The sequence below is a fragment of the Equus quagga genome, chromosome 2, assembly GCF_021613505.1.
Source record: "Equus quagga isolate Etosha38 chromosome 2, UCLA_HA_Equagga_1.0, whole genome shotgun sequence".
Lineage (NCBI taxonomy): Eukaryota > Metazoa > Chordata > Mammalia > Perissodactyla > Equidae > Equus > Equus quagga.
This window is the reverse complement of record NC_060268.1, coordinates 26,468,922-26,484,307: the sequence shown is the minus strand read 5'-3', so window position 1 is coordinate 26,484,307 and position 15,386 is coordinate 26,468,922. Positions and strand designations below refer to the sequence as shown.

Sequence of the window (15,386 nt, the reverse complement as noted above, 5' to 3'; positions counted from 1 at the left end):
TCCAGAGTTCCCTGTAAGGATATTAAAAAGATGTAAATTCTGTAGTGAGATTGAACTTGCCCATCAACAGGAAGCAGACTTCTTGATCCCTGCATGCCAAGTTGGGAAGGAAATGAAATGTCCTATTCCTGTTTCTTCTTATGCCTTAACAGGTACAAACAGAATCCTGGAAAGGACTGCCAATATCCTGTTTGTCTAAATTGGGGTGAAAAGCAAGAGAGAACCTAAGAGCTGCCCTTACTAATAAGGAGGTTCAGAGGTTCCTCCACATTTCAATCTTCCAGCCTGAGGCTCAGTCACCCACCTCTGTGTTCTGTGTTCATTCTCCACATGTAGCCTGTCACCAATCCTGCTGCTGGGGTTGTGGCATCCAGCATCACAGCAGCAAACTTGTCCTTCAGGTGTTTTTGGAAGAGCAACCTCAGTGAATCAAATACTTTAATATTCAGAAAAAATGATCTCAAAATGCAAATACATAGCATTCAATAGTATAGCTGTGCCTTAATATGGACCGTTATCGACTTCTCTTGCTGTGCATCAGCCATTTGGTAGCTCAGTCTATCCTCTCATTTTTTGACATTATGTACTATGACGCTCTTGGTCACTCAAGCCTATACACTGAGTTGTAATAGCGGCTTTGTATAGTTTTCTATCCCCTAAATGTAGTAATATTACCTTATTTCTTGCCCTTGCATGAATGGGGCCTGCAATGTGAGTTTTTCCCACTTACACAAATGGACACACACAGACAGGCACACACACACACATAAACAGTTAGCTTAAATCTTAATAAATCTTACCAGTAAATGCAGTGCTGATCTCTTTAATTTATGGTTACTTCTGTTCTAGTTTCTTCCATTTCAACTTGAACATTTCTTTCTTTGTCCTATCTCGCCATTTCCCTTTTCTGACTCTCTGTGGTGCCCCCAAATGGGCAGGCTAACTCTGATGTGTCTGTACCTACTGTACAATCTTAGACATAGTGGCTAAGGGTTCCACCTCTGTCATGTGGGGACAATTTCACCTACTCTGCTTCTCACAGGGTTGGTCAAAGTATATTCCATTTATAAAATAATATGAAACAAACAAAGAATTATATAAATAATGGAATGAGCCTTATTGTATGAGTGAAGTAGAATGTAGACTATTTCAGAAATGGATTGTATACTAACTTGCAATAGAGTCAGGGGTTGCTAAAGATGTACAGCTACTCATACAAAACAGACTTGGAGTTGCTTTGATGAGCTAACCAGGAAGACAGATGAGTTCATTAATTTTTAGCAGCTGTGAACATCCAAGGACATTACCAAGGACATTAAACCCTAGATTTCAACGTTAAGCTCTAGCTCTTTGCACTGAAGTCATCTTAAAAATTTTAGGATTATATAAAGCTACTTGTTGATTTGAAGAAATTGAGTAAAATCAAAGGTGTTTCCCTTGGAATGAAAAGATGCAAAATCAGCCTTGGGTAGAAGGGGATAGAACAAATTCCCCAAGGCAGAAGATGGGGAGATAAAAACACAAGATGTCCCAGCATCCATAATACAGATGTGAGGGGATAAAAATATCTCAGTGGTTGAGTTGAGGAAGTGGGTCAAGGAAAGAGTATGCACAGCAGCTTGAAGGGGAAGTATGCGTTAAAATATCTATAAAACTGCAGAGAGCTATAATAGTTCAGTACGTATTTTCTTCTCCTGGATCCACCACTGAGCTTGAATTCATATGTATTCCTCACAATTAACACAGTGATCTGGGGCTGTTCCTATACCACTTTTTCTTCACAGTTTCTCACAGTTTGATGTGGATCACATGGGGATCTTGTTAAGATACAGATTATGATTCAGTAAGGCCTGAAAGTCTGCGTTTTTAACAAGCTCCCAGCTGATATTGATGCTGGACTCCAACCTCTCACAGCAAGGTTTACAGCATCTGAGAGGCTGTATTCTAAGGTGGTTAAGTTTGTGCATTCTTTAGCTGCACTGTCTGGATTTCGTGCCTGGTTCTGCAACTTAATAGCTATGTGATCTTGGGAAGGTTAATTAACCTCTCTGTGCCTCAATTTCCTCATCTGAAAAAAATCGGAATAATATTGGCTACCTCCCAGTGTTGTTGGGAGGATTAAATGAGTTGATTTATATAAAGTGTTTTGAAGAGTCAATATCACTGCCAGTTGTCTATAGAGTTTATCAAGTTTATCAAATCAAAAATACCAATGTTTTGACCTAATTGGATTCTTTTATATCAGAGGTGGAAAAGGTGACTAATTGAATTTTATGTACTTGTCCCACTTCTTCACAGAACCTTTGTCACAGGGCAGGACACTCACAGTCTAAGTGTTTTTCCCTTAGGACAAATGTGACTGATGATAGTGACGTGTTTTTGGATTTTTCTGGATAAGGACCTGGCTGGGCTTTCTACTAAGTATCTGTTGAGGAGGAATGGGTGGAGTAGAGATGCATCACCTAAAGAGGGAATCATCTAAATAGGTTGATTGAGACACAATCTGGCTTATATACATAATCTCAATGTATCCTCAAGACATGCCCATGGAATAGGTAATGTAAGCCCTGTTCTACTGAATAGGAAACGTGAGTGGAATAAACAAATGGTTTGATGTGACCTAGCTGACAAGTGGTAATGATGTGGTTTTAACCTAAGTATATCTGACTCCAACACCAAATCATTTAGTTAGAATTTATCAACCCTCCAACAAAAGATTTTGTTAATTTTTTTTGTTCAATATTCTATCTGTTTTGATGAGTCCTGAGTGCCTTTGAGGAGTTTTGTGACACTGAGAAGAGGCTTACACAGTGCTGGCACTTTGAACCCAGTTTCTCTCCATCACCCCTCATCAGCACTGGTGGCTCCAGGGGAGGACTCAGAGTGAAAGGAGAATTGTCCATATGGCCAAGGCTCTAGCACTGCATGTTCATGAGGGACTCAGTGCTGTGGTTGGTGGTTCCATTTAAGTTCTGAGAAATGGAGGAAATATCCCAGGGATCGACAGTTAACCCCAGCCCTTTCCTGTGTAGCCCAGCCTCCAAAGGGCTATTCCATTTCTCTTGCTTCTTGTGTAGTTCTACATCTGTGTGTAAAGGCAAGTGGACAGCTTCCCCACAAGGGAAACTTTTCACGCTGCCTCTCTAAGGCTTGAATATAGTCTTTCTCAAAAGACCAATTTTTAGCATAGTTATTACATCTCCTGTGTTTTCCTGTAATGTTAGTGTAGATCTCTTCTCACACATTACCTTTACAAATTGTTTTTGATAATAGCTTCTTAGGATTGTGAGGACCTGAAAGATAGGCAGGGACTGTGTCCTATCACATTTATATCCCCCAAACGTAGTACAGTGCCTGAAGCTTTGTTTATTGAATGAATAATGAGTTGGAAAGTGGAGAAACGGCTTGCTCATTCAACTAAGAATGAAAGTAGTGCTTGTTAACCTATATTCCTATGGAGCCACACTTCTAATTCTATACTGAGGGAGATAATTGTGCTGTTTGAGCATAATTGGATTTTATTTTCTTTTTAATACAGTTATGCATCCCTTGACAATGAGGATATGTCCTGATAAATGTGTCATTAGGCAATTTTGTCCTTGTGTGAACATTATAGAGTATGCTTACACAAATCTAGATGATATAGCCTACTACACCCCTAGGCTGTATGGTACTAATCTGATACCACCATTGTATCTGTGGTCCCTCGTTGACTGAAACGTTGTTATGCAACACATGACTGTATATGACTACAAACAGATCCTTTTATAATGGGTACATTTACGAGAGAAACATTTCTTCAACAATTCACCAAAGTTAATAGTGATTCCATTTAACCTCACAATATGAATAGCTAAATAGTGTGACTTAATTCTGTCAGATATTGTGAATTATGTAGCTCATGAAACAAAGGTGATACAGTATTTAAAACTCAACGGTACTTGATGGAGTACAATATGGCAGGGAAAGAGAAAAAACATTCATTGGGACTATAATCTTAAAGAAAAATCTCACCAAACATGGGTGCAAAGGGTCTTAAGAAGACTCCTGAGGGGCCAGCCTGGTGGTGGAGTGGTTAAATTTGCACTTTGCACTTTGGCGGCCCAGGGTTTGCCAGTTTGGATCCTGGGCGTGGACCTAGCACCGCTTATCAAGCCATACTGTGGGAGGCCTCCCATGTATAAAACAGAGGAAGATGGGCACAGATGTTAGCTCAGGGCCAAACTTCCTCAGCAAAAAGAGAAGGATTGGCAGTGGATGTTAGCTCAGGGCTGATTTCCACCCCCCCAAAAAAAATAAAAGGAAAAAGCTCCTGGAATTTTCCTTTGAGACTCTATGGCTTGGCTTCAAACGATGAGTTTGAAGAGTTCTAGAAATGCAAAGAAAAGAGCCATAGGACAGTTCACAAATGTCAGAAGATAGAAAAATGAGCCTTGGCTCATTTTCAGATTGCTCTGATACTTATGAAAAAAAAATAAAAATCTAGAGTTCAATGACTTTCCAGCAAGATTCTAGACTATTCTGAATAGTTGTAAAATCACCCAAAAACAGGAAAAAGTTTCTGGTTGCCTGGCAGCATGGAGAGAAAGACTTCATTTCGGAATTTCAATTATTAGATCACATGTTTGATATGATGGATTCTAGCTCTTGAGCTTTGTTTACCAGATAGTCATTTGGAGTTGAGGAAAATTGAACAGCAGTGAAAATTACATTTTAAATATTATATTTCTCTCATTATTATGGCTTCCTGGGCCAGGTATTCGAGTACAGACCTGGGAACTTAGGAATCACAGAGCTTTTATCACCAAGGAAGAGCCATCTGCTCTTAGAAAGGGGGAAAGATCTTACAAAAGATATTGTTAATGTGAGCAACCAGTTCACTGGAGGCGTGTGTTTATCACAGAAAGAGAGAACAAAGAAGAGAGATGGGAAAAGCAAATTATTATTCTTGATTTCTCCTAGGTCTTCCCAAAAACTTTTCTTAAAGATTTTAGAGTTAAGTTAATATACCTTTATTCCCTGAGTTGGTTAACCTCAGGGTGCCCTTTGAGCTCACTTCCACATGGCTCATTTCCAAGAGTGGAGGTTGTATTATTTGTTGACCATTCTTTGTCCTCTCCCACCATGCTAACCTTTAGCCAGAGTATACTTCCTAAACCTCCCCACACTGTTGAATATGAACTTGGCTATATGACCAGCTTTGACCAATGGAATGTGAGTGGATAGGAAATATGCCATGCCAAAGAAAAACTAAATATATCCACATGATTTGATTCCTTTTCTTTTTTTCTCCACATGGACCCGGTAGTGGTTGTTCTCTCAGCTTTTATTCATTAATGTGGAGCAGAACCAACGTCCAAGATGAAAAGACAACTCATGGAAGCAGACCTGAATCCACTTGTAGCCAGGAACTGAGCTTTAGAGTGTGGGAACTGCAAGTGACTCATAACTAACATACCATGGACAATGAAGTAAACTTTGTTCTTGTGAGCCACTGAAATGTTGAGGCTGTTTGTCTAGAGCATTCCCATATAGTCAAAGTTGACTGATATACCAAGTTATATCAATTCTATCTTTTAAATATTTCTTATATTCAACCACCCCTTTTCATCTCCTTGTTAGTACCCTGGCCATGATCATCATTATCTCTTGCCTGGTTGATTGGAATAACTTCTTAAGTGTATCCTCTAACTCTTAGCTCAAACCTCTCCAATCTATGATCATCCTTGGAGTTATCATCCTAAAATATAATTGGTTAGGTTGTTATCCTATTTCAGGACCTTCTGTGGCTCCCCATTACCCAAAAGTGAAAAATCAAGGTTTGTGTGGCCATCTAGAGTCTTACTCCCAGTAACTTTTCATCCTTACTCCCATCACTACCCCATGATTTCTGAACATCAGCCATATCAAATGAACTCACACTAATCTTTTCCTCTTATATTTATTATTCATTTCTAAACTTGGCAAAATCCTACTTAATCTTCAAGACCCAGTAAATGTCACATTTACTTTAAGAAGCTTTCCCCAAGTTATCTAAATTACATTTGTTTGCCTTCTCCCTGTTTTAATGTTCTGTAAATAGTTTTGCAACAACACAAATCTACCACATGATGATTATTTTTTGGTTCTTAACTCTTCTCTAGTCCATGTTTCTCAAGGATAGGGACTTCTTAATATTACTCTTTTTAGTCCTAGCTGTTATCACTGTCCCTGACATATGAGAAGCATTCAGTACGTGGACCAACAGCTTGTCCACAGTGCACTTTTGACAAGTGCACTGATCAATGAGAACTGGTTCATGCTTAGGTGGGCTGCAAGCATTCTACTGTAGGGACACGTGAATGCGCCTCCACTTCACTGTATTCCTCAGGCCAATCCGCGACTACGGTTCCCTCCCTTACACCTGGAAATTCTTACTTAAATTGTAATCCCAGGAAGAAGACCTGCCCCATCCATGCCGTTCTGGATCCCATCCCCCTTTGTAAACTGCAGCAGTGTTCTTACTCAGGATGAGAGCTTCAGGAGATCTGAGCACTAAAAAAAGATCCTTCCAGACTCCCAGTCAGTATAATGACTATGAAAGTTAGGGAAAGATTATTCTCATCCCTATGTTGAAGCTAAATCAGTAACTCCACTTTGGAGAGAAATCTATATTTATATCTAAGGGGTTTGTGTTATGGGATGCCTAAAAAATCAGCCCAGGGGCTGGCCCGGTGCCTCAGCAGTTAAGTTCGCATGTTCCGCTTCTCGGGGGCCCGGGGTTGGCCGATTCGGATCCCAAGTGAGGACTTACACACCGCTTGTTGAGCTGTGCTGTGGCAGGCGTCCCACATATAAAGTGGAGGAAGATGGGCACGGATGCCAGCAAAAAAAAAAAGGAACATTGGCAGCAGATGTTAGCTCAGGGCTAATCTTCCCCAAAAGAATAAAAAAATAAATCAGCTCATTGCTTGTGATCCTTAAGCAGCCCTTTTATTGTTCTCATCAGCCTGAAAGTGTTAAAAGTGACCCCTCTGTTTTAAGCCCTACCTGAGGAATCCTGATTCCCACACACTCTACGCAGAGCTAAAAATTTTAAAAAGAAAATGCCTGAGCATTAGCATTATCCTGTTTGTGATATTAATAAACAGTCACATGGCCAACACTGATTATCTTTACCAGTGAGTATTAGCAGTAGCTAAAATAATCATGATGCCGTTTATCCAAGATTTTGTGATATTTGAATGCACACTGCATCCACACCACAATATGTATATACTTGAATCACCATATTAATGCACATACACAGATACTTTTACACATTAAGTCAATACTTTGCTGGCTATGTATTAATGTTTTTCTGCCTAGTAATCACTAGGGTCATAAAAGAGAAAATTGCACAATCTTTTCATCAAAGAACTTGTAGGTAAATCCAGCAAGTGAAGTCACAATACAGCATGTGAAGACTTGGATAGTCATGAACTGGTGACAGAATGCAGAGCAAGCCAATAGGATGTCAGAAAAGTATTCTAAATTAAGTAATGTACAACAGAGTCATACATTTTTAATTTGGTGAAAATAGATTTAAGACAAGGTACTTACCCATGCCATATGACTCAGAATATACAACGTAGTTTCATATACAACGCTACATACACATACACTAACAAGTACAGTTTACAGACACCGTACTGCTCAACATGCTTGTTGAGGATACAGAAATGAGAAGATAATATTCCTTTTTTTGTTTTTAAGATTGGCACCTGAGCTAACAACTGTGGCCAATTTTCTTTTTTTCTTTTTCCTGCTTATTCTCCCCAAATCCCTCCAGTACATAGTTGTATATTTTTTAGTTGTGGGTCCTTCTAGTTGTGGCATAGGAGACACCACCTCAGCTTGGACTGATGAGCAGTGCCATGCCCGTGCCCAGGATCCGAACCAGGGAAACCCTGGGCTGCTGAAGCAGTGCACGGGAACTCAACCACTCGGCCACGGGGCCGGCCCCAATAATATTTCTTTTATCTTCTGTTATTCTTGCTGAAAATGGTCAGTTTTTAAAAGAACGTATTTTCTATTTCTGAATAAGGTCATTAGACTCTATTTAAATCTTGATACTTCTTCATACCAAAGGAAATCAGGAGAAACGGAAGCATTATTGAAAGTAAATCACTTTTCTATCTGTCCACAGGAGGGGAGTATTTCAAAAGGCAAAATCCTTCCCAGAGAAAGGCAGAGTTTGAGGCTAGAGAAGGGAGGGTGGAGGGTGAATGATTCAATTGGCTGCCACACAAAGGCCTCTGCCTTTTTACTCAGATCAAAGTGGGTGGCAAATGTGACTGCAGTACAAAAAAGCCTCTTTCAGGAGGGAATCTTCCAAAAGCAGCTAAAGTCAGTGACCAGGACGACCGCATGATAGGAAGAAAAGATGCTCCTGAAATTCTCCATGTTGACCCTTTGGATTCAGTTGGCATGTGAGTTTGAGAAGCTCCCAATTACATCAACAGGAATTCCTAAGGAGATGGAAAATCCTTGAGGACAGGTTATTTTAGAGTAAAGAGTGAAAGGAAGAATTAAAAAAGGAAGAAAGAAAGAGAGAGAGCTGGGGAGGGAGGAGGGTGAAAGGAGGGAGGAAAAATCATTTCAGGTTTTGAAAAGTCCCTAATTCCCTTCCCTGGTGCTTCTTTGTTTCTAAACAGGGGAGAGCACCCAGCAGCTGGAGCAGAGTCCTCAGTTTCTAAGCATCCAGGAGGGAGCAAATTTCACTGTGTACTGCAACTCCTCAAGCATTTTTACTACCTTTCAATGGTACAAACAGGAGCCTGGGGAAGGTCCTGTCCTCTTGACAATGTTAACTAAGGGTGGACAAATGAGGAAGCTGGAGAGACTAAGGGCTGAATTTGGTAAGGAAAGAAAGGACAGCTCCCTGCTCATCACTGCAGCCCACCCTGGGGATGCAGGCATCTACCTCTGCGCAGGGGCACAGTGCTCCTGGGGCACCTGCTGCCTGCACCCAAACCCTGCTGCAGGCTCCCAGTCACACTGCTGCCACATTCCTCTGGCTCTTCTTCACATACCTCTTAGCGTGAACAACGATAACAACCTCAGACCCTCATGGAACCACTTCCAATGCTTTTCAAAAACTTTCCCACATACACTGGAGAACAAGATCCCTCAGTTATAGGACAAACTTCTAGAAATGTAACTCAGTTTGAACTAGTAAAAATATGTAAAGTAAATGTATAAAAAAACATGTAAAGAAATACGTCTCTCTCGTGTAAGCAGTGGGCTGATGAAGAAAGTTGATATGGAAGGACATATGGGAGACATTAGACAGTGCATCATAGCTTCTCTTAGTCATTCTATTTTCCTAAAGACCATAGCCAGAAATGGTTAGTACAAGGAGTCAGAAATGGATGACTTCCCAGCTTTATTCTAGATCTCTGGAATTGATGAAACTGCTATGTTCCCAGTCTATTAAACTGGAATATAGTAAAAAATAATTAGAAGAAATTCCTACTTGTTTTGGACAGAAAGATGCCCAAAGTGTATTTCAATAACATCCAGCTGTGATTCCAAAGTGATATCACCAGTTGGTGATTCTGAAACTGCTTAAACATTAACTGCAATTGCCTGTATCTGCACAGCATTTGCTTGGGGATTAGAATGGCAGGTGTCAATAACCTCCAATTTTCAAGGCTGAAGAAGATAGAATTTGACAGTTCCCTCCACCTGGCAAGCCTTCCACTGGCCCATTTTTACACTTGAAGAATTCCTATTTGTTCTCTAAAATAAGATGATATAATACAAAGCACAAGGGTTTTGGAATCACAACATAGATTTAAATCCTGTCTTTGCAATTTTCTAGCTCTGTGTCCTTGGGCAATTATTTACCTTCATCTAAGCTTACTCATAAGTACATGTTATAAGAATACCTGTCTTGCTGAGTTGCTATGAATTAAATGAGATGAAATATACAAAAATTATATGAAGCCACAGTTACAACATATATACTCAATAAATTGCCCCTGTAAATAATATCATTATTAATACCTCTAGATAAATGTTATCCCTACTGTGAAATTTCCACTGACTCCACAAGAAGGAATGAATTAACGTCTGCATAATTTTCTGAAGCCCCACTCGTTGTGGTCAGGAAGACGGACACTGTGAGTTGGCAACCTAATCACCACTCTCTTCTGCTTTCTTATCAACAGAACTCTTGATTTTGATTTGGGCAACTATATCCCCAGCTTTAAAAAAAAACAAAACCTGCACTACATTTCACATTCTTTCTTAGAACTGGGGATTGCATAGAACACAATTCTGACCAATGAGACCTAATCAGAAATCTACTAGGGATTTCCTGCGATGTTTTTGCTCACTTGGTACAGGCGCCACATTCTCCTGTCCCCTTTTCCAACTTTATTCTTGCTGAAACATGGAAGTGACAACTTTACTGTAGGGGAACCACCAGCAGAACCCCCTCCCAGTCCCATGCCTGATCATCCTCTAGATACCAAGTCAGGTGATATCCTCTAGATGCCCCCAGATTTGTTTTTTCATGAAAGATTTTAGTAAACCATTATTTGGTTGAATTTTTGTTACTTGCAGCTAAACACCACACCAACTGTGGTAGGATTAACATAAAAGTGATTTATGATTTTCTGTGTCCATGTGTAAGTGCAGAAAAAGATAGGAAAAAGGTGCTGTGTTTATGCAAAGAAGAGACCTGTGTTTATACGGATCAGATGCATTTCTTGAAGTATTAGTGTTCCTATAGTTTTTTTTAATTAAGAAAAAAGCCTTCCTCTTCCATTCAGAAAGGGCTCATTTTCAAATTTCCATCTATTTCTTACACTCACAGGACACTGTGTGATTCAGTTTTTCACTCTAAATCTTTTAACCATAGACAATATAGATTTTCACGTAAATAATTCATAACTGTAGTCCTACGTTTTCTCACTTTTAGATTCCAAAGGTTAGTTTTTTTTCTTGTTTTTAACTTCATTTTACACCAGTAACCTACTCCAAAGTGATCTCCTGAAAGTTTTATCACATGGAACTCCTGCATTTTGAAGATTGTAACAGCAAATATAAACTAAAAATGAGAAAAATAAATTTTAATTATCTCTGGTGTGAAAAAAAGACACCCTCCCCTCCCTTTTCTTAGAGTATTTACTTTAGAAAACTTGTAATTATGAATTGTTTCTGTGTCTCTTTGAGATGTACATGAATCTTTTAAAAAGTTGAATAAACCTCTTGCCCGTTTTACAACCCAGGAATGTTTTTCTCAAGCACCTGGGAGTCATCTCTTTGAAATGCAATCATCAAGGAGGATAGAGCCCCTGTCTCCAGCCTCTGTGGGAGGGGAGGGGCCAAACTCAGAGGACGCCTTGGCCTAAGTTGCAAACGTGCCTCCTGTGATAGAGATATAAGTTAACAAACACAGGTGGCTACCCCAATTACCAGATGAACTGAGGAGGAACTGTGACAAACAGTGCTATCGAATCCTTTTACTTGAAGACTAGTTATTGTTTATCTTGAGAAATTTGTGCAATGAGAGAATGCATCTTTTTGGCTATATAGAGAGGTAAAATTTCTTTCTGTGCCTGCAATCTCTTTAACGAATTGTCATGCGCATTATATCCTCGTTTAATGATTATTCAATAATAAAACTCTTTTCTTTCTTTTCTTCCTTTGTGAAGAGGTGTTCTGGATTGGCAAGAGATTTTGTTTTCATTTCTCCAGAAGATCGCCCCAGTGTCTTTCCGTAATCACTGCTCTTACACATCTCTCTCCCTGAAAAGTGACATGACACTGAAAAGAGTGAGAGTTTCTTACGGCTCTGCCACTTGCTGGCTGTGTAACGCTGGGTATTTTATATCAACTTTGTGAGCATCAATTTCCTCACACGTACTTTGGAAGTAAGTATGGTACTTACTTCACAGTGTTGCGTGGATTAACAATGTTTTGGGAATCACGTAGCACAATGAATTAAAAATAAAAAAACGTGGAGGTGGGAACCACAGCTTCAATAAGGTACACTCAGATCTTCATTTATCTCCTATTTTATGTTCTGTAAAGGATATATGGAAAGGATACAGTTTCTGCTTTCAAGGAACTCACTCTTACGGTGACGGACGGCACTTTACCAGTTCCCGCAGCCACCATTCTCCAGAGCCCATAACTTGAAGAATCTTCTGACTCACAACCTCCATTCAGAGCAATAATTTCTACGAGCAACTCTCCATGCTCCTGAAGCATGCTGGAATGAATGGAAACACACTGTTGATGCCTAAGGCTACGCTCGAAAACCCTGGGTCGGGCGACTGCATTGCTGCAGATGAAGTGGTGGCAGCACTAAGTTTTAGTCCACGAGGGGACGCTCTAACCTGAGAAAAGTTTCTTTAGCCTTCCAGGATTATTGCTGAATGAAGAATAAAAATCTCTGAAAGAGGAAGAAGGCTAATGATTTAGCTCAGGGCAGAGGAAGGAGAGCAGAGAACATGGGCCAGAAAATTGTTAATAACATACACGATCCTGCTTTCTTATCACCACTTCTCTTTTCTTATCTCCGAGAATCAAAGTGAAGCTTGAGATTAAAACAAGACAATGTGTTTCATATTTCTGTATTTCTGTAGTTTCACAAATCCATATTTCTTAGTATCAGGGACCAATACGAGCTTGTACTTGTTTGTCCAGAAATTCTTTCCAACCTCTGATTGTTGCTCTTCTCTACACCATGCTGATGCCTCACAGGAAATCAGAAACTCAGTGATACAAGACATAAAAGCAAAGAAAGAGGCAAATAAAGAAAAAAGAAAGTATATATGTGAAGAAGAGAGTGGAGAAATAAAAGGTAAAACAAAATGGCAGAGGATTGACTGAAAATCATTGTCTACGTGAATTTCTCAACAGCAGAATTATTCATATTTGGGGCCAGGGAATTCCTTTTGCAGTCAGGGGCTTTCCTGTCCACTGTGGGATATTTAACAGCACCCCCGGCTTCTACTCACGAGACGGCAGTAGCACCCGCTCCCTTCCCAGTCATGACAACCAAAACTCTCTCCAGACACTGCCAAATGTCCCCTGGGGGACAGTAGCCCCTAGTTGAAAATCAATGGTCTATATGTTAAACTGATAGAGTAGACACTTTTAGGAGATGGATAGATAGTTCATATATACTTTTATATTATATATATGTCCTAAAAGTTTCTACTCTATCAATTTAACATATAGACCATTTAACATTGACTGCCTCTGCCCTTTCCATATGTATATGTACTTCACATATATGTTTCACATTTTATATGTATAGGAAAATGACTGAGGAAGTAAATATTTTTCTTTATGCGATTATGACATATTTCTTATTTCTATAGTGTTCATATGTCCAGGACTATTATCATATCATTTGACTTTAATAAATTCAACAAATAAGATACATGGCATTTAAAAACTGAAAATTGGTTATGTATTTTTATTATTCATATATTATATATCTGTATTACATATATAATATATAATATATATTTGTATGATAGTATATAAGTAGTATAATATATACTAGTATATTTTATACAAGTTGCACACACAGTCTTTCATGTCTGAGAAAATTTTCTCAGTCTGATCATGTTTCAGGTTTTAGCATGGTCAGTGTCTCTTGCCTATAACTATCCATAGACATATTCACTGGCTCTCTATTCCTCCTATAAGCTACATTTTTCACACAAGTTATTCTACATATACCCAGGGTTTACAGAAAAACAGATTCTTAAACCTTAAAAAGATAACTCCTCCATTATTCCCAACACACACACACACACACACTCACACACACACACTCCATAGTGTGTAGAAGGTAGACTAAGCCACAGGGAGGTGGAGCTTTCCACTACAAAGTTGAGTGACAACACTTAGGAGTGGCTGCTGCTAACTCTATCTCATGAAACCAATGGGTGACAGAAACAAAACTAGTCCCAAATTCGAGATATGATGCATACCAATATTTAGAAAGACTTGACGTCAAGCTGTGTCCTTACAGCAAAATAGTAGGGCTCATGAAGACACAAATAGGAGTTTTACTGGCCCTGCTATGGATACAAATTTTCTGTGAGTTAAGAACATCCCAGAGGGAACCTGGGGGAATATCACAACTGAATTTGGAAAGGAGCAAGGGAGGAAAGCAGAGATGGAGGAAGAGAGAGAACACGAGTCTCTTGGGCTGTGTCCTCCACCATGAGGATGGAAGCTAGAGAAACATTTCCTACACTTGGAAACAACCACAGTCATTTTGCAGTGACCCTCACCTGTGCCTATTTCTCTTTCTCAACAGGGGTAGGAGCGCAGATGAAGGTGGAGCAGAGTCCTGGGGTCCTTATCCTCCAGGAGGGGAGAAATTCCTCTCTGATGTGCAATTGTTCTACCACCATGACCGGTGTGCAGTGGTTCCAACAAAATCCTGGAGGACGCCTCATATCCTTGATTTACATAGCTTCTGGAGTGCAGCGTAAAGGAAGATTAATATTCACAGTCAATACTAAGGAACGTTACAGCCACCTCTACATCAGAGACTCTCAGCGTGGGGACTCAGCCACTTACTTCTGTGCGGTGGAGCACAGTGCTGTCTAGACACCTGCAGCCTGTACAGAAACCAGAGCTGAAGACCTAACCCAACCCCCAGAGTGAGAGCAGTGGCCCAGGGTAATTAGAATTGTATTCCCATTGCCTTGCATCTCCTGACTCATGCAGAAGGCATTTCTAAATGAGCTACAAATTGACACTACAATGCAGGCACAGACAGGTTCATCTGGAGATCTCTGTGGGGATAGTATTACCAGGTAAAATCTATAGATCGAAAGGCTCTTTCCTATCCAATTCTGTCTTTCTAAATGGAATGAGCAGACAAATCAATATGGAGCAGAGTCCTTGAGGCCTCCATCTCCGAGAGCAAGAAAGCCCCAATCTCACCTGTACTTTCTTCTCAACATCTTTAAAGCTTATGTTGGTACAGACAGAATCCTTGGAAAAGCTCCATGATGCTTGCTCTAATACACTTAAATGGGGAAGGAAGGGAGGAGAAAAGATACAGGGCAACTATTAGCATGAAACATGGGCAGAGCTTTTGGCATACCAGACCAAAGACTCAACCACCTACCTCTGTATTGTGGAGGCACAGTTACTAGATGAATCTAGTAGCTATCTCTGTCCTAAACAGAACCATTCCAAACATCCTAATCCCTAAGTCAGGGATCAGTGAGTCAGCAGTTCCAGTTAGATAATCACTCACACCCGCTTATAAGACTCTGTGTTAAATTGGATATTTTCACTCTGAATGCTGTTTATTCTCACCCTGTATTATTCATGTATGAAGGGAAATCATAAGAAAGACAAAAATATTCTATGTT

At 39.8% G+C, this 15,386-nt stretch overlaps 1 gene segment (V, D, J or C); it reads left to right on the top strand.

The window, feature by feature from the left end:
- The first annotated feature begins 14,217 nt into the window (after nucleotides 1-14,217).
- Nucleotides 14,218-14,610, top strand: LOC124235010 (T cell receptor alpha variable 22-like). The segment is given in 1 exon segment: nucleotides 14,218-14,610. A coding segment is annotated over 1 exon segment (393 nt).
- Nucleotides 14,611-15,386: the final 776 nt, after the last annotated feature.